Source organism: Eimeria mitis, genomic scaffold (genome assembly GCF_000499745.2).
Source record: "Eimeria mitis Houghton genomic scaffold, Emh_scaff330, whole genome shotgun sequence".
NCBI classification, from domain to species: domain Eukaryota; phylum Apicomplexa; class Conoidasida; order Eucoccidiorida; family Eimeriidae; genus Eimeria; species Eimeria mitis.
In genome coordinates, this window is record NW_013571640.1 from 1 (window position 1) to 21,855 (window position 21,855).

General features: G+C 52.1%; 4 protein-coding genes across 4 annotated transcripts in view; 2 read left to right on the forward strand and 2 right to left on the reverse strand.

Moving 5' to 3' along the window:
- Nucleotides 1-564: 564 nt before the first annotated feature.
- EMH_0008220 (Beta-lactamase family protein, related) lies at nt 565-6,543 on the reverse strand (the record flags this gene model as incomplete). Its single annotated transcript, XM_013498280.1, is given in 13 exon segments — nt 565-595; nt 599-2,567; nt 2,774-2,961; nt 3,206-3,413; nt 3,643-3,748; nt 3,856-3,990; nt 4,100-4,312; nt 4,541-4,654; nt 4,937-5,064; nt 5,277-5,453; nt 5,694-5,837; nt 6,093-6,243; nt 6,517-6,543. Coding segments are annotated over 13 exon segments (3,591 nt in total).
- Nucleotides 6,544-11,212: 4,669 nt separating this feature from the next.
- EMH_0008230 (uncharacterized protein) lies at nt 11,213-16,838 on the forward strand (the record flags this gene model as incomplete). Its single annotated transcript, XM_013498281.1, is given in 12 exon segments — nt 11,213-11,838; nt 12,087-12,266; nt 12,442-12,697; nt 12,929-13,366; nt 13,370-13,557; nt 13,659-14,301; nt 14,577-14,711; nt 14,968-15,054; nt 15,351-15,455; nt 15,565-15,671; nt 15,782-16,712; nt 16,716-16,838. Coding segments are annotated over 12 exon segments (3,819 nt in total).
- A 1,305-nt stretch (nt 16,839-18,143) lies between these two features.
- EMH_0008250 (Rhoptry kinase family protein ROP23 (incomplete catalytic triad), putative) lies at nt 18,144-20,285 on the forward strand (the record flags this gene model as incomplete). Its single annotated transcript, XM_013498282.1, is given in 2 exon segments — nt 18,144-18,740; nt 18,744-20,285. Coding segments are annotated over 2 exon segments (2,139 nt in total).
- Nucleotides 20,286-21,158: 873 nt separating this feature from the next.
- The window catches only part of EMH_0008260 (mitochondrial carrier domain-containing protein, putative), a gene marked incomplete at both ends in the record, with an annotated part of 1,000 nt that continues 303 nt past the window's right edge, over nt 21,159-21,855 (reverse strand). The window contains 3 exons of the mRNA XM_013498283.1: nt 21,159-21,377; nt 21,542-21,667; nt 21,769-21,831. Coding sequence (XP_013353737.1) covers nt 21,159-21,377; nt 21,542-21,667; nt 21,769-21,831 — 408 coding nt within the window. The remainder of the gene's footprint in view (nt 21,378-21,541; nt 21,668-21,768; nt 21,832-21,855) is intronic.

A 21,855-nucleotide genomic window follows, 5' to 3' on the forward strand; every position in this document is an offset into this window, starting at 1 on the left:
GGCGGCGTCAAGTTTTCCAATACTTCGTTGATGCTGACTTGCGTCTGCCACTTGGGCTGCAAGCCAAAGCACTTCAGCAGAAACTCGAGAATAATCTGCGATGCCTGCAGAAACGAACAACAGATACCCAACACAAAAAGCAATTAAAACCGAACTTTTATAGCGTAAAGGTGGATGGTCAGCAGGAAGAAGGACCTGAAGAAGAGATATCTGTTTAAGGGGAAAATGAAGAACTCATCCACTGAATGCAAGTTATAAGTGCATGCATGCATATTACGCTGTTCACCTCGGGTCCCGTGAGGACATCGTTGAGAAGAATACTGATGGACAAGTTCATTTCCGGGAAGCAAACGGCAACAGAGCCGCCAACGTCTCCGTGTCCAAGACCAACAACTCCTCGAGGCTTCAGGCCCAGAGTCGCTCCCCAAGGATGTGAGGAGGAGAGGCCCCTATCTCGCAGAACGGCTTCTGCATCTGCGTGCGGAGCAGGGCCGCTACCTGCTCCTGTGTAAGTGAAGATGCTGCTGTCTCGTGAGCGTCTGCATCGCCTTGCAACGAAGTCGCCTACACTTGATATGCGGCTGCGCAAGACGGTAGNAGCTGATACCCCAAACCCCAAGTTCTGCTGCCTCCACCCGTTAGAAGAAGAGCCTCCAGAGTGGTGTCAACAGTATGGGCGACTCGTGCAGCGTCAAGAAGAGGCTTGCTGATGATTTGGCCTTCACCTAGAGCGGCATAAAACCGGGCAAGGGCACGCGCAGTGCAGCGGCAGTTGCTGGGGGGAATCAGCTGGTGCACAATGCGGTGGCTGTCATAGATGAGGGGGTCCATTACGTGTGGCTTGGTTCGTATCAACTCTAGCACTGACACGCGCGGAGCTGCGCCTGGGGCAGTCGGTGTCATCCCAGGGCTATCCGAGTCCGACTCAGGGGTCCTCAGCCCCTCCGTGAAGGCGTCGCTTTGAGAGAGGCCCCCCTCTTCCTCTGACTTCTGGCGGTCGTAATCCACGTGTCTCACATTTCTTGTGCGTAAAAAAACATCCGGGAGACTCTCTGTACTGCGTGTGTTGCAAATGTGCACTTCCCGCATATGCTCGAGGGGCCCTGAATTGCCTTTCATGCTCAGCATCCGGCGACGGCGCCGCCTCATGGCCGAGGCGAGATGACGTCTCACTTGTCGGTCGTATGCACTCGAAACGCCGCCTTCACCCTGTTCCTTCTCTCCCTCAAGTTTACCCTGCGTTTGCTTTAGGCGCTCTAGCACCTCTTGTTGGGTCATGGGGTTGAAGGAGATCTTTCTGCGCGCAGAGGTCAGCCTCCACAGCAGCGGAGTGTCGGCTGTCACGATTTCAACTTCCTTCGGGAAGGCAGAAAGCTGACCCTTCTCCGCACTGTGTGAAATCCCCTGCACAGAAGCGCTGCACTTGCTGCTGCTACTGCTGCTACTGCTGCTGCTTCTGCTGCATTTGCTGCGGTCAGAGGCCCCGTCATCCGCGTCAAGGTGCCGCCGTGACAACGGCGGCGCACTTGGTGCCGCACTGCGTTCCAGCGCAGGACTAAAGGCGGAAGGATCTCTGCTGCTTTCTCTATCTGATGAAAACTCTTCCGTCTTTGGGGTCGACACGAGCTGTGGACTACGAGACGAAGTCTTGCTGCTGATGCCACTTCCTGTAATACTCCTCCCTCGTGTCTCCTCGTTGTATGCTGCATCGTCCACACCATCTCTGCGTGAACTGTGAGGGCCAGGCAGCAAAAATGATCTACTTCTGTCACTCAGTGAATGCTGCTGAGATTCGCCGTCTGCGCTGTCGCTAGCATGAGTCGTCGTTAGTACATCGTGCGAGGAGTTCAAGGACTCCAACGTCTTTGAGCGCCCCGAGCTAGTAACGGCGGCTTTGTTTCCGGAGAGTGCTGCAGCAGCCATCCTCTCTGCTAGAGGAGACGGTCCTCTTTCTTTTGATAGAGCAGAGTGCCGGAGTTCTAAAGTAGAAGCGACGTGCACAGCCTGTTGACTGCTAGAGACCATCCGCATGCTGTCAGTGCTCCTTTGTCTTGCACTGGGGCTGGAGGGCGATGTTGTTGGTTTTACTGTTGGCGTTGACTTCGTGCTACCCCTTGCTGCGCTTGCGGGTGTCTGTGGTACTGAGACAGCAGGAAACGACTGTTCCGCTTCTCGTGGCACTCGGATGAAGAGCTCTCCTTTAAGTCCTAGCGGCTCTAGAAGCCGTTCCTGTACAAAGGCGTCGATCGACATCCCCGATACACAACGCACCAACTCACTGACAGCCCACCCGTAAGTCAGGTACGCGTATCTTCCACAGGCCCCAGGCGGGCAGGCAGGTGCGGCGTCCTCCACTATGCGAACCATTTCACTATAGTCCGCGAGTCTGGATAGGGTAAGATCTGCAGGCAGTGCTCGGTGCAGACCGGCTCGATGCGTCAGCAACTGCTGCACGGTTATCTCCCGCTTCCCGTATCGAATGAAACCATCCCACCAACTCGATACAGCGTCATCGAGCTCCAGCTCTCCGCTGCTCACGAGTTGTAGCAGAGCCGTACTCAAGAGCCCTGCGGCAGCACACAGCGAGGCAACACAATACACTGAAACTCATCGCATATCCACCCCCAGTGTCCTGTTGCAAAAGTTCTGTGTGCTGCAGAGCTGCAGTCAGCTGAGGCTCTCTCCTTCAGCCCCAACGAAACAATATCTTGCTTGACATCTCTACTCCCAAGCTCCGCCACCCGTCAAAAAAAAGATGTTTGATATATCTTACCTTTTGCAGTGCAGTAACCGCAAAATAGTGAGTCTGGGGTAACCGGGCGCGTATCTACAGGTCCCATCTGGCCAATGGCTGCGTCGATTATCATCTCCCCCTCGAAGCAAACCGCCACTTGGCACCCAAGGACTAACTTCTGCTCAACGAGGCTTCGCAGCAATCGATTCAACCGCTGCTGAATCGAACTGCGCATACAGTTCACACACCCGCCGGCAGTTTCCCTTACATTAAGTAACATCAGAAGGAAGTGAGGCACGAAGGCTCGGAGACAGAAGAAACGCAGCAAACGGATATGAGTACGAGATGGCTATGCACAGCCGAACGCTGAGTTAGCAAAATTAAGCAGTCGTTCCGCTTCTGTGTTTCGGATCTGTGATGCATGTGTAAAATAAGGTATATCAGGGCACGAGAAGGATGTGCTTTGCGCACCACTTGGCAGCTCCCCTGCCTCCCAGGAAGTGCGTGTATATAAGAGGGCTCGGCGGCTGATAGCGGTTAAAAAGACACTCCTGAGCCCTACGAACCATTATCTGCAAGAATGGGATGTGAACCTTCAGCTGAACACAGAGGCCGTGAAGAAGCGACGCGACGCGTACAAAAAATATAATGTCCTTCGGCCAATCCTCGAGAGGATTTGCTGAAACCAGCAATCAAAGCAAGCAGCACACAGATATTCTTGCCATACCAACGACACTCCCTGCCCATCCCCACTTGAACGATTCATCATCTCATTCCCAACTACCTGTCAGCACGCGCTCAGTCTTGTAGCAGCAATGCAGGCAACTCTGCACAGGAGGCAGCCACGAGTCCACCTTAAAAGTAGCAGCTACAGACATATTATGGCAGTCGAAAGTTGCGATTCATACCCTCTTGAATTTTCTTGCGGGTTATCCCGGCCTTTACGGCAGCCTGGACCGTTTCCCCTGCCGCCTTGTGAAGCGCCTCTGTCTCGTTCTTCTCGACTTCCCCTTGCTGAGAAACGTACCACACACAGAAATACACCCCGACAGAGCTAATTCTCTGCATGACTGACGAGATTGAGTTTCGGTCTACGTCTCTTTAACGGCGGGGAAGATTACCCTGAAAGCCACTCGCAATGCCTCCATGTAGATCTCCGGGTCAACGACGGCCCCCTTCCCCTCCTTGAACGTGAAGCCCATGTGCTCAAACGCCTCCATAAGGCCCATTACATCCATTGACGCGACAGAGTACACCTGAATTCGCCAAATACATGATAAATAACACGAAATTTCCGCGTATGTCGAGCCCACCAAGCTTGCAAAGAAATCTCGTGATGAAAAGCAGACAGCCAGCGGAGCGTACGAGCTTAGAGAAGGCAGTTTGCCCCTTTGAGTCAAATTCCTTCACCAGGCCCCAGTCAAGAATAACAGGTTTCGCCTCTCTTGTTTCAGGATCGACGGACACCAGGATGTTCCCCGGATGAGGGTCACCATTGAAAAGTCCATCAATGTGAATTTGATAGGCGAAGCTGTCGCACAGTTTGTACATGAGCTCCCTTCTGTCTACGCCGTATTGCTGCAAAAGTCAGTCATTCAACACATTCACCCGTGCAATACTCCTACACCTCAAACCATAAATGGAGCACGCGAAACAACAGCAAGAATGTACATGTCGAAAGGGAGTGCTTCCTGGGAAAGATACATTAATTCACACACGAATTTCTGAACAGCCATGCGTATGTGTTCCACCAGGTTTCTAACTCAGCTCGCATTCCGTCATATTGAAAGATATCGTTCAACTTACATCGAGCTTCTCGACGTCAGTAACTTTGAAGCCATCGATGAACTCCATCACCATGACGGATTTTGTCACCAAATTCGGGTAGCACTTTGGGATGATCACGCCGATTCCCGACCGCTGCCACGAAGAAGGAACAATGCTACACAAATATGTAATAAATTGAATCCGAATTTACTAGACAGTGGATGGATACTACCCTAAACCCTAAGCTGCCTCCAATGTGTGGTGATGCAACAGCAGCGGCTTCCACGTAGGTCTGAGCCCGTTCAGCATCCGCACTACATGCATTCGACTCCCGTTCTAGATGTCCCTAGAGCACACTGGTGAGGATACTATATATTTGCTTGACTCCTAGCAGAATATCCTGTCATTTCTGTGGTTTGTAAGTCCCCATCCTACCTGCGCTGCTTCATAGGCCCTCGTCTGATGTGTATATTCAAATCGGAAATCCAGTTCTTTGCTCGCCGCCTTTTGCCACTCTTCTAATATTGGCGCAAAGTTCATGCCTTGCTCGAGCAGCCCAAAAGCTGTGCAAAACTCAAACCCACAGAGTCTGAGGTGTTATATGCACACGTCAGTCGCGGAAGCCAACTGCATCTAAAGTTTGTGTCCCCCTGTTCCGTCGTCTCCACGTGTTCATTCATGTTTTCTTGTTCCAAATGGTACTTTCACTGAACTGGAAGAAAAAGCAGAAGGACAGTAGCTAAGAGTGCCCTGCAACGTTCTGACCCAAGCTTACCCCAAGACAATTGTTTGAGGTTCGCCATGTCGTGCATTAGAAGAGATTCGACGTCCGCATGCTGAACCTTCACGACTACAGCGGTACCATCTGTCAGCCACGCGCGATGAACCTGGCCAATGCTTGCAGATGCGAGAGGCTTCTCCTCAATCTTCGAAAAGATTTGACTCAAATCCCCTGCGAAGTTCGCGGCACCACTAAAAGTATATATATATATATATATATATATATATATATATATATATATATATATATATATATATATATATATATACTATTACGCTCTCTGATATGCAGCACCACCTGGCGACCTCTCCACACTGTCGTGTCAGGCAGGCACGGGATAAGCCCGCGCGCCCATAAAGGCAACTCTGAATGCCAGGAGGAAGCTGTAGGCTACTCCGGTTTGCGCCTTACCCAATTCTGTTTCCAGGGCCTTCTCAATGACTGCGTATGGCGTCGTGGGCATCATATCCTGCAGTTTAATTAAGTGGTGGATGTACTGCTGAGGCAGCAAGTCGCTCCTTGTGCTCAAGAACTGCCCGACCTTCACCCACCAGCCTGCAGATACGCAATCCAAGCAAAGAACACATCAAGTGCCTAAAGAAGAGGTAACTTACAGAGCGTCTGGCTCACACATAGACACACGCAGCAGTTCTGGCACAAAGCGCGCAACCGCTTGCTAAGGCAATTCACATCGTCGCTCCTTCCTTGTGCTTCTCATTTGTTGTTGCTCCATACACACTCCAGTGCAGCACAGCGCATCCGCATCACACTAAACATAGGGGTTTATGTTCGGCACACATACACTCTTACCCTTTAACTCCTTGATGTTGTCCCACACGAGATTCGCAAAGTGTTCGTGTCGCTGCTCCCAGTATGCCGCCTGCTTGTCCTGAGGCAGTGCGCGGCTTCGCGCCTGCGCCACCTTCCACCCCAAGTAGACATTCGACCAGCACCACAGCGTCTGCACCAAATGCACAAGTCAAATACTCGTACTCCTGTCGCCGATCTGCTGGTCTCGTCCTAGTGGGACGCGCAAGGGGCAAAGAACCCTCGAAAGTCTTTATTAATTAGTAATATGCACGTTAGAACTCTCGCTGATGAAAGCATCAACTCCTCAATTTCATATGCAATGGCTTTGATTAGCTACGAGCAAGACGCGGGGGCTCCCCTATTCATTTCAGCCGGAGTGAGGTAAATGCTTGCAAAGCTGCAATCTACTCATGCAGAAGCTTACCCTCCATTTTCTGTTCCAGTTTTCCATCGCGCCGCCGGAAGTCTTCGTAGTGACGCCTCACTGGCTATAAATCCTGACTAATATCCTCGGCGGTGGCTGATGCTGATGCGGGAGCGTGCCAGCCAGCATCGCGAGCACACGTGCTATTGCTGCTGCAGTGTAGCAGTATCACTGGTTGTTGGTGCCGTTGTTGTTTATTTTTGTTGCAGTGGGACTACCAGCTGCTCCGCCTTTGCAGTTTTAGCTCGTGTTGTTCTTGCGGTCGTTGGTGTGCTGGTGGACGCAAAGGCAGCGCTCTGCAGATGTGCTGCTCTACCGTTCAACCTTGTTATGACTTGGTGTAATTCGTCTTCAACTTGATTCCCAATGCAAGCTACGACTAAGCGAGTGAGAGCGCTCAGTTGCCAGTCGGCTGTTACCACGCTTTAGCGCCCGGCCAAGTGGAAGCGAAGGCGGCCCCTATAGCAGGCCAGAGTGGTACCCTTCTGCTGCCTCTGCTGTAGGCCATGCATAGAAGCTTCAAAATGCGTCTGCTGCTGCGCAAAGCCGTCAGAATACCCTTCGCCTCGGGGGCCAGCCCCCTGCTTCCCGGATCGGAAACCGTCCAGAAGACGGGGGGAAGCGATAGTTGGGATCTCCGGCTTCAAGAAGTTTAAAATGAGCGGCTAGTCGAAAGAAATAGATTTAAATTAAGGAACTCAACGCCAGCATCAGCCTGCAAGAAAAGGTGTGGCCTGTCGTACCGCTGCTACTGATAAGGGAACAGAGCCCGCTAGGCACACGCCCGTTGCAGCAGTCAAAACCTCTGTGTTAAACACCGTTGGGAAAACAATTCTATACAAATGGTATTATGTTGGAATGCATTTGCATTAGGATGTGCTAGAAGTTTAGTGCAGATCGGGGCCTCCCCAGCGAGCACGCTGCTGAGGGCCCCTAGTGGTTGGTCTAGAGGCGACCGGCGGCGGCCCCCGATGCAGGCGTTGTGTTATGCTTTTGCGGTAGCGTCATCTCGATCCTTTGCAACTCTCAAGCCAAATATCAGATAATAAATGGAAAACATAATACTCTTAAGCACGACCATCAGGGGCTCGAGCTGTTTATCCTGAGCAACACACGCGCAGCGTTCGTCTCCCGAGGTGACTCTGTCGCCACCAGGTCGGTGAAGTTGTTTGCTGTCTCTCCCGAATTTTGTTTCTGCCATCACTTTCTTTCCCTTCCATTTCATGCAGACTCGCAGCATCCTTTTCTGACCTTCGCAGTCTGCGACAGGCCCAAAAGTGCCGTAATGCTGCTTGCTGCCTGCGATTGTCGTACAGTGTGTGGACTTTAACTATGAACACCTCCTCAACCTCATTTGACGAGAACACCCCACGTGATAGGGGCAGTCAGTGAAGGCCTACACACCCAGTCAAAGCATACTAACGGAGCGAATCCCACTTGTAGCAATAAAGCGAAGGCGATACAAAGCCGTCAGCTCGACTCCTCCGATGCATTCAGTCCAACCTTTGGGGCAGGCAAGAGGAGCAGTAAGCCAGTTCAGGTATATCGGTGAATCTGGGCTTAGTTTAGCGACAGCCTGTCATAGACCGAACATGACACGCCACACTTAGATAACGGCGCTCTCAATGTGGCCAAAAGGGCTCTAACAAAGATATTACAGGCGGGCGAACCCACGGGCTTCCTTGCTCCTCCTTATACCAACGGCAACGGGAATACGCCTGTGCAGAACTGATGAGAGTGCTCTTTTCTGTCTCTTCATTGGCGAATACAGCTTTTTCTGCGGCGCGAGACTCCCCCGGATTCTCTCAATCTCATTGACCAAGCCGCACTCGACGGCCTTCGTATTTATAGGCTAGATAGCTTTTTTTTCTAACTTAGATGCTACACGAATGCAAAGAAGGAGTGAGGTTTGTCTCCCGCTCAAAAGAGGGACAAGGTGCGCATGCTGGATGCAGTCCAACTTCCCTCGCTCGTGAGGTATTCGAAGGAGTGCCTTCGAAATTGTTAGAGCCGAAGACGCATCTGCGCTACAGCATGCTGCGCTTGCGATAGTAACAATTACCACTACACTTTCTGCGCGAATAATCAACAGGAAAGTAAAGGGGTGTATGCAAGCCACAGAAGCTCCAAATTGCACAGAAAAAAAAAGGCCTATTAAAATAGTTATCTGAGGAAGTTGGGGCTGAACGTTCTGAAGGGCAACACAGAGAATGTACAGGGCACTTTTATAAGCTCCACGTATCAGGGAGTTGCTTGTGCCTAATCTCGCACGATCGTTGTGTGCAAGTGTATCCCTTATAATTGATTATGAAGCTGGCGTATTCTCCAAGGCCTGCAAATGGCTGGCCAATTTAACGTAAGGTTAGAAGAAAGCATCTGTATCTACAGCACAATCGAGCTAGCCATATAAGCGTTTGCTTCATGCTCTCCTACTGCTCAGGTGAATGCGAAGTCAAGCGGCAGCGCCTCTGGTGGCGTTGAGGTTCCGTCTGTGCAAAGGTCTGTGGATTGTCAATGATAAACGCTTGCTGCGGCAAGAATTGTTTAGTTATCTGTGTCGGGGAAACTTGTAGGGACAGCGCGATAATTAGAAAATTTTAGAACCTGTGCGATGTTAGCTAGCGGCCTCAGTTATTCCTTGGCCATCCTGAGCGTGAACAGCGCATTCTCCTTTCGTGTAATCTGCGAGACAGAAGGCGAAACCTCAGCAAGCAGCAAGAAGAGGGAACTGGTTTCAAGCTTTCCTTCAGTACAGCACAGCAGGAGGCGAGCAAAAGCGCCGAATCTGTTCCCCTTTATACAGAAGCGCAACCGCGGGCAAATTGCCTGCCCCAAGTGTTCATGGCTGTGAGATCGGGTATGTTAGCAAAGGAAACAACGAAGCATCCGCAGTACGTGCAGCATTTCAGAACTAGCATTGTGGAGTGGCTTTTATTTTGAGTGCACGGTTCCTCAGTGTGCAGTCACGCGAAAACAGTTGGCGCCTGATTACTATCAGCAAAACCACAAAGAGCTACGGAGTATCACATTGTGTAGTTCGCCTGCTAGAGGAGTCTGTGGATGTGTTCATATTTGAGTGCCCGGGGGATACTGGAAGCCCAGTAAGTGTATAACCGGAAACTATAGCGTTAAAGCATGTGTCTAAAGGGTACTGATTATAGATTGGGTTGTCCTTGCAGCAGGTGATGCATCAGGAAGTGCTGCAACTCAGCGGGACGCCACCATTCCTCCACACCCTCCCCATTCCTCGCCACTGGTGTGATCATGAAATATGAAAACGGTGAAAGCTGTGGCTTTTTGGCCTTAGTCTAAGCCTTGTGAGCGTTTTGTCTCTTCTGTAGCTTACAATGTCCCCCGGTTACAGCCGAGGATTCTCCATACTCACCAGAGAATGAGGCCGTCAGTAGACGGCCTCATTCTCTGGTGAGTCTCGGTAGATTCACTCCTTGCAGTGGTATGCGCTCCCTTGTATATATCATGTTTCACTACACTGGGACACGTTGGTCCCTGGATTCGTGTCTCAGTGTAGCGCTCAAATCTCTGCTGGTTCTGCTGCTGTTAAACGAACTAGATGGCCTCAGCATAGCAGTGAGACCCCAAGCTGAATGCTCGTTAAACACTCTACCTTCGTGGCTCCAGGCAAGGCCTTTGCTGTGCATCATGCATATGTTTTACTGCGCAATTTAATGGTGAGATCAGTATAAATCAATGAGCGTTGGCCGAGCCAACTGGGTTGCGTCTTCAGCCCGAGACACCCGAAATGGAAGTCCTTGTTGGATACTTGAAGCTGAAACCCTTCTACTGTAATCAGCTCTCTAAAGAACAACTGGTTCCGTTCTTCGCCAGCAACTCTTCCCCGTTTTCAGCACGGGTACTGGTTATGCAAGCCAGCAAGATAGCCGCGTCTGCAAGTTGTGTGTAGTGAAAACAACAAAAATTTAATATGCCATATTTAGAGTTGAAATCTGTGTATTCATTTCAGTCGTTTCTCGTGCGGACGCATAACCAGCCACTCCCACTGATCAGGAAGCGACGCCACCAAGGTTGCGCTTGCGAGGAAAACGGCGATGTCTTTCTTCACACGATATCAACCATATTGACTGCAAATCGTTTTTGTGAACGAGCTCAGAATTGGTTTCTAATAAACCACAAACGCGCCGGCGGGAAGCGGCAGTGACACAGTGTGGGACAGGGCACCCGCCCGCCTCAAGGCCCTGGACAGCAAGCGACGCCGCTCAACCGTCGTTCCCTATCTCAAACCCCTCGAAGTGGTTTAATTCCTCTTATATATCGAAGAATTTCGTGCATGTACGGGCTCTTCTCTTCCTATAGAGGAGCTGCAGCGGCAGCTGCAGCAGCAGCAGCTGCAGCTGCCGTCATGCTCCATTTAGTCTTCCTGGTCAGCCACCTTGAACCGCTCTGAGAACCTATCAACAGCGGCTGACGCTGCAGCGTCAGCAGCAGCAGCATCTCCCCCGTAGCAGGAGCAGGAGCAGCCGCAGCAATATCAAAATTCTGCTGCAACCGGGAACCCCCCCCAGGAAAGTGTACAGAAGCTTCTGCTTCTGCTTTCTGACTGCAGCTACGCGGGGTCCTGGGGATGAGCTGAAGCATGAAGCATATGTGAAGCAACAGGAGTCGTCTCAGGGGTTCAAGAGCAGCAAAACAGACACTGCACGCGCAGACGACGCATCTCATGGCGAGCCAGGACCCGAGGGCCCCCCATGCCCCCTCTCCTACCGCTGCGGCTGAACCTGATGCTACACACACACGAACTGCTGCTGTTTCGGCTGCCGTTGCCAGTGAACCTTCGGCAGCGAGAAGTGCGGGGGACCTGATACAGGGAAGCCCTTCGATAACAAATTCAAACACAGTGACGATGACAAGCGATGTTGGGCCACATGAGCAAAAGAGTCCAAACCCAGAAGCTTCGGCAGAATGGCAGCACAGCTCTTCAACACCACAGGAGTGGCCTATCAGTACCAGCAGCAAGAGCAGCAGCAGCAGCAACAGCAGCAATACGAGCGGCGGCAGTGGAAGCGGATTGCTTCCGCCTGCAGCAGCAACGGAGTCATTGGCGGCTCCGCAGGCAGCCAGGAGCCGCTGCTTGGAGAGCAGCGCCAACGACAATAGCAGCAGCAGCAACGCTAGCAGCAGCAGCAGCAGCGCTGGCAGCAGCAGCAGCAACAGCAAAAGCAGCAGCAGTGACAAGGGGCAACCTGCGCGTTACGGCATCCCTTCGGGCGAAGAATCTATGAAGGCTTTGCGTCGTCATGTGGAGCTTCTGATGGACCGCGAAGGGAACGCCAGGACGCGCAGCCGGTACACCGCAGATAAGAATTGTTCCTTCCTTGTCCTGCGTTTATTTTTATTTTTATTTCTCGTTGCAGCAAACGAACCCCCGTCTGGTTCTCTATACTCACCAGTTTTTGGCTCTGTCTAACAGCGTTTCACCTGCGGCATCTTCCCGTGTCTGAGCTTGTGGGTGTTGTTCTCCTGTGTGTGTTTATAGCTGTACTCGCCAGATTGCTGCTGCTGCTGCTGTGTGTCTGCTGCCCCGTTGCATGCAGCCTGGAGTCGTGTCTAGACGCCCTTGAACCGCAGGAGCTGGACCTTCAGCTGTTGCGCGTAGTCTGCGCTAAGGGGCTGCCTGAGGGCTGTGCTGCATTGCGTTCGATATACTGGCGTCTTCTCCTTCACTGTCTGCCGCCCAAGCCGTCTGACTGGCAGCAGCGGCGCTGCAAGCTCCGGTGGGGCAACCAACAACCAGCCCAGCCTCCTTAAGCCTTATATAAAGCGTTTGAATGCATGCATTTATGCATACAGTTGCGCATATACCTGCATTCGTACACACGGATCAGACGATACACCATATACTACACTCAACATGTTGGCTATGTGCATCTGGGCTTGGGGCGGTTTCAGGGAGGCATACGAGTCCTACAAGGCAGAGTTCATTCGCGAGCCCGAGGCGGTGCGTCGGTTGCGGCGCATGCAACAGCAGCAGCAGCAGCAGCAGCGGCAGCAGCAGAGGGAAGCTGGGATAGACGAAACCAAAGAGGATAGGTCTTCACCGGCTACAGCTTCGCACGACAGGACCGCCCGCAGCTCTGGGGCCACCCCCATCAGTGGTCGTCACCAGTCGGATTCCTCTATCCCGCTGGCAGCTGTTAAGGATCATGTGAGTCTCGGGGCCCCCCTTTAACCGGTTAGACTATGCAGCAGCTTCCATGCATGTATAGCACCTGCTGCTGCGTTTGTTTATAGCTGCCACTAGTTCAGAAGGTAGGCGCTAGATCGCCTGGGTACCCCATAGCGCCTTCGACTGGCAGAGGGTTGATAGTTTCGAGGGTAGGAAGGGTTTAGGGTTTTCCTGCTGCTGCTGCTGCTGCTGCTGTCTGGTGGTGCGCAGCCTCTGTGTCGCAGCGCGACCAGCGAGTGGCGGGGCTACTGGGTGGACGCGGAGGTGTTTGACCAGATTAACAAAGATGTATTCAGGACCCGACCGGAGTTGTGTTTCTTTGCCCTCAACCCGCAGCAGACTGTCACGCGGCAGCAGCAGCTCCATCTCTATCCCCCGCCGCCCACACGACAGACACAGACCCAGCAGCAGCAGAATGACCCAGTTCCTCTCCTCGTCAACTACGATCTCTTGCTGCAGCAGCAGCAGCAGTTACAGCAGCAACAGGAACAACAGAAACCTCCACGCGCGTCATCCAACCCTGCTGACGAACGCGCACGCGCCAGCAGCAAGCACACCCGCGGCAGCAGTACTGCCTCGTCTTCTTCGCTCAAGAGCTTCCGCCTCCCCTCCGCATTTCGCACAAAGAAGCGGTTGCTTTCTGCTTCCGCNGCGGCAGCGGCAGCAGCAGCAGCGCGGGTTTGGGGGCCTCCGGCAGAAGTGGCACACCGAGGCAAGCAGCAACAGGGAGCAGCTGCAGCACACTGCAGCAGAATGTTAGAGTGGAGGCGACCTCGGGGGAAGGAGACGAGCAAAAAATACTTCCGTCTTCTCCCTCAGAGTGCTCATTGGCTGGAGGGGTCAGCGGGCGGCACAGCAGCAGCAGCAGCAGACAGTCCCCCGATGCAGTGGATGCCCAGGAGGCTTCTGCATTAGAAGGGGAACCCGCGTATTTGCTCAGGCAACAAATGGACGTCGCAAAGAAGGCGGGAATCACACAGGCCACTATGCGCAGCAGCAGCAGCAGCAGCAGCAACAGCAGCTGCAAGAGCAGCTCATATCTAGACCCGCGTCTATCCTCCAGGGAGTCGCTCGAATCGGACTCCTCCTTCTTGCAGGCACCGGCGGTGAGCCTGCGGTCTTCATTGCCGTCCTCTCGAGAAATTGAAAGAGCAGGACAGCTGGCCGATAGCCTCCGAGCGGAAGATGCTACTGCTGCTGCTGCTGTGGATGCGGATGCGCCAACTGGAGCCAAGGTGGCTGGGAAAGAGGCGGGCTTTCAGCCCCTGAGCGATTCCGTTGAGGATTGCGCTGCCGCTGCAGCAGCTGCAGCAGCTACAGCGGCTTTAGCTGGTGATGGTGGTGGTGGTACTGCAGTGCAGCAGCCTACGGGGGAGGCGGTGCAGCCTTGGCGGGCACCTGCTGGGGTACAGGATGTCTGCAACATGATAACCCCGCATCGCCACTATGACGTATTATCACGTTTATTGTTTATATACGCCAAAGTCAACGCAGGGCTGTGCTACGTCCAGGGGATGAACGAAATCCTTGCCCCCATTTATTATGCACTGATGACAGACCCGACGTACACAGACTATGAACAGGTACTGCTCATTCGCATCACAACAACCCACTCGATACGCATCTGCTTTCTTATACAGCACACAGCTCGCTGCCTGAGGGTTTAGGGTTAGATTTTTTTGACCAGATGGGGCAAGCCAAGAGGAGAGGGAAGCACTAACACCACAGGCTACTCTTGAATAACTGCTGGGCTTCCGGCATCGAGAACGCATACAAGTACAAATACAAGCAGCAGCCGCTTCTGATGCATGGGGGGTTTTGCTTTATGTTTCATTTTCCTCTTTATTTGCGTTTTCAGGCGGAGGCGGAAATCTTCTACTGCTTCAGTGAAGTCATGCAGCAACAACGCGATGCCTTCTGCAAAGCCCTCGACCCAACAGATGCCGGCGTACGCGGCCGGCTGGCCAGCTTAGACGCTCTTCTTAGAAAAAAGGTGCGGCGGCAGACCACTGCCTCAGGCGTAGGTGCTGGAGGCATCCTCAGAGGTGAAGTGCACAGGGGCCCTCGCGTCCGCAGCTGCTGCGGTTTCTGCAGCCACTGCAGCTGTTGCAACTCCCGTGCTGCAGCTGCAACTGCAGCTGCAGCGCTGAGCTGCTTGCTGTATGGGTCAGGTAACAGCCCCGGAGCTAAGCATAGCCTCTGCGACAGGTCTTCACTTTATGGATTTTACTGCTTTTTTTGTTTTTTAGGATGAAGAAGTTTGGATGCATCTCAACGCAGTTGGCGTCGAACCGCAGTTCTATGCCTTGAGATGGCTGCTTCTGATGCTGACACAAGTAAGAATAGGCGCCATTGCTTGGGGCTGGTTCATCCTATAGCCTATAATTTTTTATTAGTACAACTGGTATTAATAGTAACATTACACACTTTACTCTACGAAGCGTTTCCACGGGTCTCACTTCTTTTGTGTCTGTTCTGCCCCATGTAGCTGCTGTAATTGTAATATTCTTTCTACCGTCTGAACACACTACATAACGTAACCTTATGTAGAGAAACAGCTGTCTATAGAGCTCAGGGTGAGGGAAGTTTGTGAATTGCTGTTGGGGGCTGTGCTGTTCTCTTGTCTTTGCAGGAGTTTGAGATGCCTGACGTGTTGGCTCTATGGGACGGCTTCATAGCGGATGCAGGGCGGCCTTTGCCTTTGCTGTATTATGTTTGTGTCGCGATAGTCATTTGGGTGGGTTTAGGGTGTGTGCATGCGCTGCTTCTATCTCGAGCTTAGAGTATTCTACCTGTTATGCACGTCGTATTGACTGGCGGGGTGCTGCGTCTGGTTGTTGCTGCAGCTTAGACCTGCCCTCTTGGCTGGCGACTTCACTGCATGCATGAAGCTACTGCAGCATCTTCCCTCTTTCGACCCGAAGGCTTTGCTAAGCTCTGCCATGAGGCTGCGGTAGGCAGGTTCAGCTTAGCGTATTGCTTTGGGGGCTCAGTGGAGGAAGCATTGCAGAACTTCTTTCATTCTGATGAGCTTCAAATGCCTTTTTTGTGTCTGGCCTGCAGAGCGGATGACCTAGAAGGGAACGCATCCACGGCGTCGCGTGTGCCTCGACCTGTGTCTGAAGGGGGTCAGAGGAGGAGCCGGGAGGGCCTTGAGGATTTGGATCCCTTGCAGCAGATGTCGGACTCGTTTTTTAAGCCGATTTCCCGTGCAATTGCTGCACTGAGTTTGAATGAAGGTCTGGGTGCCGGGACTAGCGAGGCAGCTCGACCGGTTCCAGCAGCAGCAGAGGCTGGGGGGGAGAGGGGCTGGAAGAAGGGCGTCTTCCTGCCTCCTTCGCTGCTGGGGGAGGGGAGTGCAAGTAAGGGAGAAAGTACTAGTAAAGAGAGTGGGGAGGGCCCTGATGCTGCCATCGGGCATCTCAAACGACTGGCGGGGGTCGGCGTTGAGCACGCCTACAGGGGGGCCAGCGTCGTGTCGCAATACTTCAACAACTCAGGGCTTGCCTCAGGTCTTGCATCTAACATAACTTCTTTCTTCGGGGGGGACAGTACACCGAGCAGCGCAGTTGCACCCCCAGAGGCAGCAGGGGATGTAGCTGCCGAACGCCCCAGACAATCAGCTGCAGCAAAGCTGGGCGAATTCTTCGCAGCTGCTCAAACAGGACTCTCTGCAGGGGCCAAGGGGGGCGCCGAATCCCGCATCATCCAACCCGACAGAGGCCCAGATGCAGTTCTGGCGCCAGATGCAGTCGACGCTGCGGACAGCGCTCCTCCGCTAATTGAATATCCATTCTCGCCAGTCGAAGAGGGTGTCGGTGAAGCGGTCGAACGTCCGCCAGAGACAGATGAGGACCCATTGCAAGAAATTTCCCCTAGACAACGGAGCCTCTGGGAAACAGACACGACGGCAGCGTTGAAGGGGCGACTGGGGGATGCGGAAGATATTACAGACAGTCCACGAAGCGATGCAGACGAACAATCTTTTAAATCCCCNGCGGCACAACCCAGCGTTGTAACCGAGCAATGCCGCCTAGAGATAGTCTTACCTTCGGTGGATATTTCAAATCTAAAATTTAAAACACTAAACCCTCGGTGGAACTCGAAACTTTCAACCTAGCTGAGACTGAACAACCCTGATACCTGGTTCAAGGGAGGCCTACAGCGAATGGAAGTCGCTATGCAACACTCAGACAGCCTTGTATTTAGAGCAAGTCGAGAGAAATTGTAGTTAAGCAGCAAGCAGCGTAGATTTGATGCAGAATATTTTAATCAGAACGGGCAGCAGACAGGGTCTCAGTTGCTGACGGGGGGAGGGTGTCGGCGGCGACGGTGTCGTCACTGTCCCTACCTCAGTACATCTCTCTGTTAAAACCTATGAAATACATAAAAATGATAATTGTGCTTATTTGAGCTTAAGTAGCGGAGAAGACCCAATTTCAGCTACCGGACCCGGCCCTCCAGCTCTGTTCCGGGGAGGGCTCCTGCGGGGGGAAATAGTAAACACTTGCTTGTCGTGAGCTGACGAGCAATCTTTCAACGCAGTCAATTGTATTTTAAATACAAATATTATTGTCTTTTTTTACGTCATAGGCGTTGGTTTGAGAGACTGAAGAGAGTGTTCGGGCAGCTGTGTCGGTGGACCAGCTAAGTCGAGCAGCCACGCCGACCGGGCAGCTCCATAGGGTGGAAACACAAGAAGACGAGAATCCACGTCTCAAATTGCGGTCTCTTGGGCCACGAAGACGTTAAATTCATTTGCGGATTTATTTTAACAGAAATTAAAGGCACTTGATGTTCAAAATGTAGAGATTTAGAGGTTTTGTCTGGTGGTTAGCTGTCGGTTTCGACCGCAGGTCACGTGCATTCCGTTCTAGAAGGGACCGTCGTCGCAGGGAAACGTGCACGAAATATGCGTAGTGAACATGAAACCGCGTGAATTTGTATTTGTTTGCTGTATTTAACTTGTCTTGCAAAGTTAAAACCAAGAATAAGCGGGGGCGGGGGCGGCGGCAGCAGAACTGTCTCAGTGGTCTCAAACAGCTACTCGCCTCGCCACCGGCGGTGCGCGCGCAGCTCACCGCCATGCCGCAGCTGTCAAATTTCAACTGCTCGATGCATCAGATCCATTGTTTTATAACAATATTCTAAGCATTCTTTACTATCGAATATATCTTTTTGCTTACTGAACACTTTTGAACCTTGTCAAGAGTATTGGTTTTCCGGCTTTCCTGCCCGAATCGCCTTGCACCCTCGAGACTTTCTTTGTTCAGCTCTAAGCAACCGCAGATCTGAAACCTTCCACTCCGTCGGTTTCGCTGCATCTCTGTTGAAAAAGCTCTTTCTTATTGTCATTCACATCAAGCATCGCACTATTTGAACCATTTGATCGGCAAAAAACCGATTCAAATCGCCTCGACCGAAAATGGTTTCGACACCTCTGAATCCGGTGGTGCAGGCACTGTGGAGGAAGCGGTTGGCTCTCACGACAGTTGTCCTGCTGCAACTCCTTTTCATTGCGGCCATCCTTTCTGCCTCTTTTGCTCTGGCAGTTGTGGACAGTGAAGAGCAGTCCTTTGCTGGTCTGCCTGTCCAGCAGGAAGATCTCGAGAATGACGCCGACTTGGAAAGCCAGCAACGCGTCCTTCCTGAGGGCTTTGTCGTCTCCTCTCCCTCTCTACGAGCCTCAGGAATGCGCAGGCTTGCCGTAGGAGATGATGCTAGCAGGAACAGCGAAATGAATTCGCAGCAGGACCAAAGTTCAATGAGTGGACAAGGCGGCGGCTGGAAGAACAAGTACAATTACAATGGAGCGATGCTGCGGTCTAGAATCGCAGTACCTGCTGCCACATATGCAGTACCCACTGCATACGCAGTACCTTCTGCAGTTGCGGTTCCCTCAGCTACAGTGGCGATGCCTTCAACTACATTCGCGATGCCTTCAGCTGCAATGTCGATGCCCTCATCTTCAATGGCGATGCGTTCTACAACAATATCGTTGCCTTCCGGTTCAATGGGGTCGCCNGCTACAATGGCGATGCCCACAGCTACAATGGCGATGCCCACAGCTACAATGGCAATGCCAACTTCTACAGTGGCTGTGCCCTATGCTACCGTCAGCATGCCTACTGTTGCTGCTACCCCGGTAGCAGTCGAAGAGGTTGGCCCTACTGAAGGATACATCGGCGGGGGTGGAATCATCCAGAAGCTCAAGGCTTTAAAGTACTTCCTGAGCCTCTCAAAATACGCAAAATATGCAAATAACATTGGATACAACACCTACGGCACCGCCCTCGCAAACACGTATCCGCTATACACCTACCAGACCCCTTTCACCTACGCCGCCTACGCCGGCAACGGCAACGGGAACAACGACTACTCAGGCTACAACAGTTACGCTGGCAACAACGGATACACGGGGTTCAGCGCGTCTACTGAGAGTACAACAACAGGCCTTTGGGGGAAAAAGGCGAAGTATACAGAGGAGCCGGGACAAAGGTATCTGGCACAAGTCATCAGCAAAAACAGAAACGGTTGGTGGTTTAACAACAAAGCTTCGCGTCTGGCAGATGTCCTCGGCGGAGTCCTTCCTCAGGGAGTTGACCAGCCGGTGTTGCTGTCTAATGGCTACGAGACTCGCGAGTCGAAGTTTCAGCTGGTGTTGCAGAAGAGAGAAAGGTTTGTTGATCTACTCGTTCAAGACCAGGTACTCCAGGAGGAGCAGTCGGTGCAGCGACAGTGGATTGGCCGCATGTATACGGAGGTTCAAGGGCAGTTCTCTGCCATTCAGGCGTTAGACAGGGACTTTGCTATTGCAAAGATGGCTCCCCAGAACGAGCCCCTAGCTGCCTTTCGCCACAGTCTACGTCTGGATATCCCCATTGACTTGTTTGAGATCACTGGCCTTGGTACCTATGTGCAGGCCACCGACGGTCAAGTCCTTCTTAATGCAGTTTCGCGGCGTCCTCTTATCAGAGCAACAGCTGAGACGGTCCTCGCGAATGTCGGCAATACGAAGAAGGCATACAGAGCTCTGTTAAGTCTGTCACAGCAGGCGGTGCGGGCAGTGGCGAACTTGAACTGTCTTTTTATGGTTCACACCAACATCAACCCTCTCTCGTTCTTGGTAACAGAGAAGGGACTTGTATTCCTTGGCGGGTTGTTTCAGGCAACACAGCAAGGAAGCTCATTGGCGGACAACTACCAGTTCAGCTTGACGACCCCCGTCTTCATTCCTCCTGAGCTACGAGACAACACGGCATATTACAACAGCACGGCTCAGGCGTCACAAGATTCTTGGCAGCTGGGGATGACTCTCTTCACCTTCTGGTGCTCTCGGCTGTCTGTAGACTCATCAGGAGCTCTCAGCTTCACCGAGTGCATCAGCTGCATTCCAGAAGAAATCAAAGATCTTATCTTGGGCTTAACTCAAGTCGACCCCGCCACCAGACTCCTCGCGGAAAACGTTGCACTGTCGCATCCAGCTATGCTGTTGCCTATCTACCCTGATGTGGCTCCACAGGCAGACATCTACCAGGACGATGGTCTCTACACAGATTTATTCTAATTTCTTTATCGCCAGGTAATATGTTTCACCGCACCGCATAACACTGCTGTGTTGCTTCGTCTTTGGCTAAGGCGCCCGTCGTATATGCTCCACCGCCTATGGAGAACATGCTCTGTTCTCCTTTTGTCTGCGAAGTATACCCAGCTTTCGCTAGTTGCCTATCGAGGCCCCTGGCTCGTGAATGCAGTATCGCATCAGCTGGCTTCGCCATCTGAAATACCTTTTCATCTGTTTTTCAGTTTGAATATAACAAATGCAACGGCCACATAGATGGGGATGCATGCAGCCTCTATCTGTTAGCAAGCAACACACAAACTACTCCACTGTTTCCTATAATTAAACTAATACTGACTAGCATATTATNCTGTTAGCAAGCAACACACAAACTACTCCACTGTTTCCTATAATTAAACTAATACTGACTAGCATATTATCACCTATTGAACACGCTCCATACTTTACTTTGCCTAGTAGGCGGCCTAGCCCCGTAATGAATGGGCACTCTATTGAGGGCAGCCGACTACGCACCAAAAATTTTTAAATACCATTCACTTTCTCAACTGAAATTTTATTATTTTTATTGAATGTATTAAAATGAAGTTTATAGACAAACATCTGTACAGCTTGACAGCGAAACGCTCTAAGGTTTATTTAGTTGGGGGAGGGTAGCGTAGTTCTGTTGCCTGATGTTTTGTGCATCCTCAAGAAATCAAGAGTACAAAATTCGCACAAACATAGCAACAACCTGTTTAGTTTGTGTAGCTGCAGCTTATGCTGCTGCTGCTGCTGCTGCAGTTTGTGCTGCCGCTGCAGTTTGCTCCGCGCTTAGGCGGCAGATCAAACAAAAGGAGCCTCTGCAGTTGCTGCCTAGCCTCAGTTGCTGCAGCTGCTGCAGCTGTTGCAGCACTGCGACTCAAAAAGACGATTGCGTTCAAACAAATGGCGGTAGTAACCGCTGAACGCATCGTATCCCCCCAGGAAAATGCCGCCCCCCAACGCAACCCACAGACACCGCATCTGCACCCCTAAGAATAGAGACCTCAAGCCCTCGCGCCGCAGCATGGTGCCCAGGCAGTGAAAGAAGCCCCTGTACTAAACAGTGAAACAACACAACACACAAAACAAGAGTAATCATAGACAACAAATGCTGCCTAGAAACTACATGCATATGTATGCATGCAGAGCCGCTGGTTTCCTAGCAACACCGGCAGCGCGAGCCAAAAATAAATTCATAATATCTGCTTTCAGTAGCTCACCTGTCGCGACCCTGGAGCTTGTGTCATGAGCCGGGTCTTAACGACATCCATTGGCGTCGTCACGACAGCAGCAACGGCCCCTGCAGCAGCAACCCCCCACAACAGTATGCTGCACTCTGCTGCTGCCTGTTCTTAGCAGCTCAGCAGACCTAAGCGAACCCTCGGCTGTATAGACACTGAGCGGGGGAGACAAGGGGCACTTGAATATATATTCAATTCAAACACACCTGCAAACATCCCTGCTGCGCCCGAGACCGCAGTCGTGAAGGTCGTAGCAGGAGGACTCTCCCCTGTAAATGCAGACATAAACAATG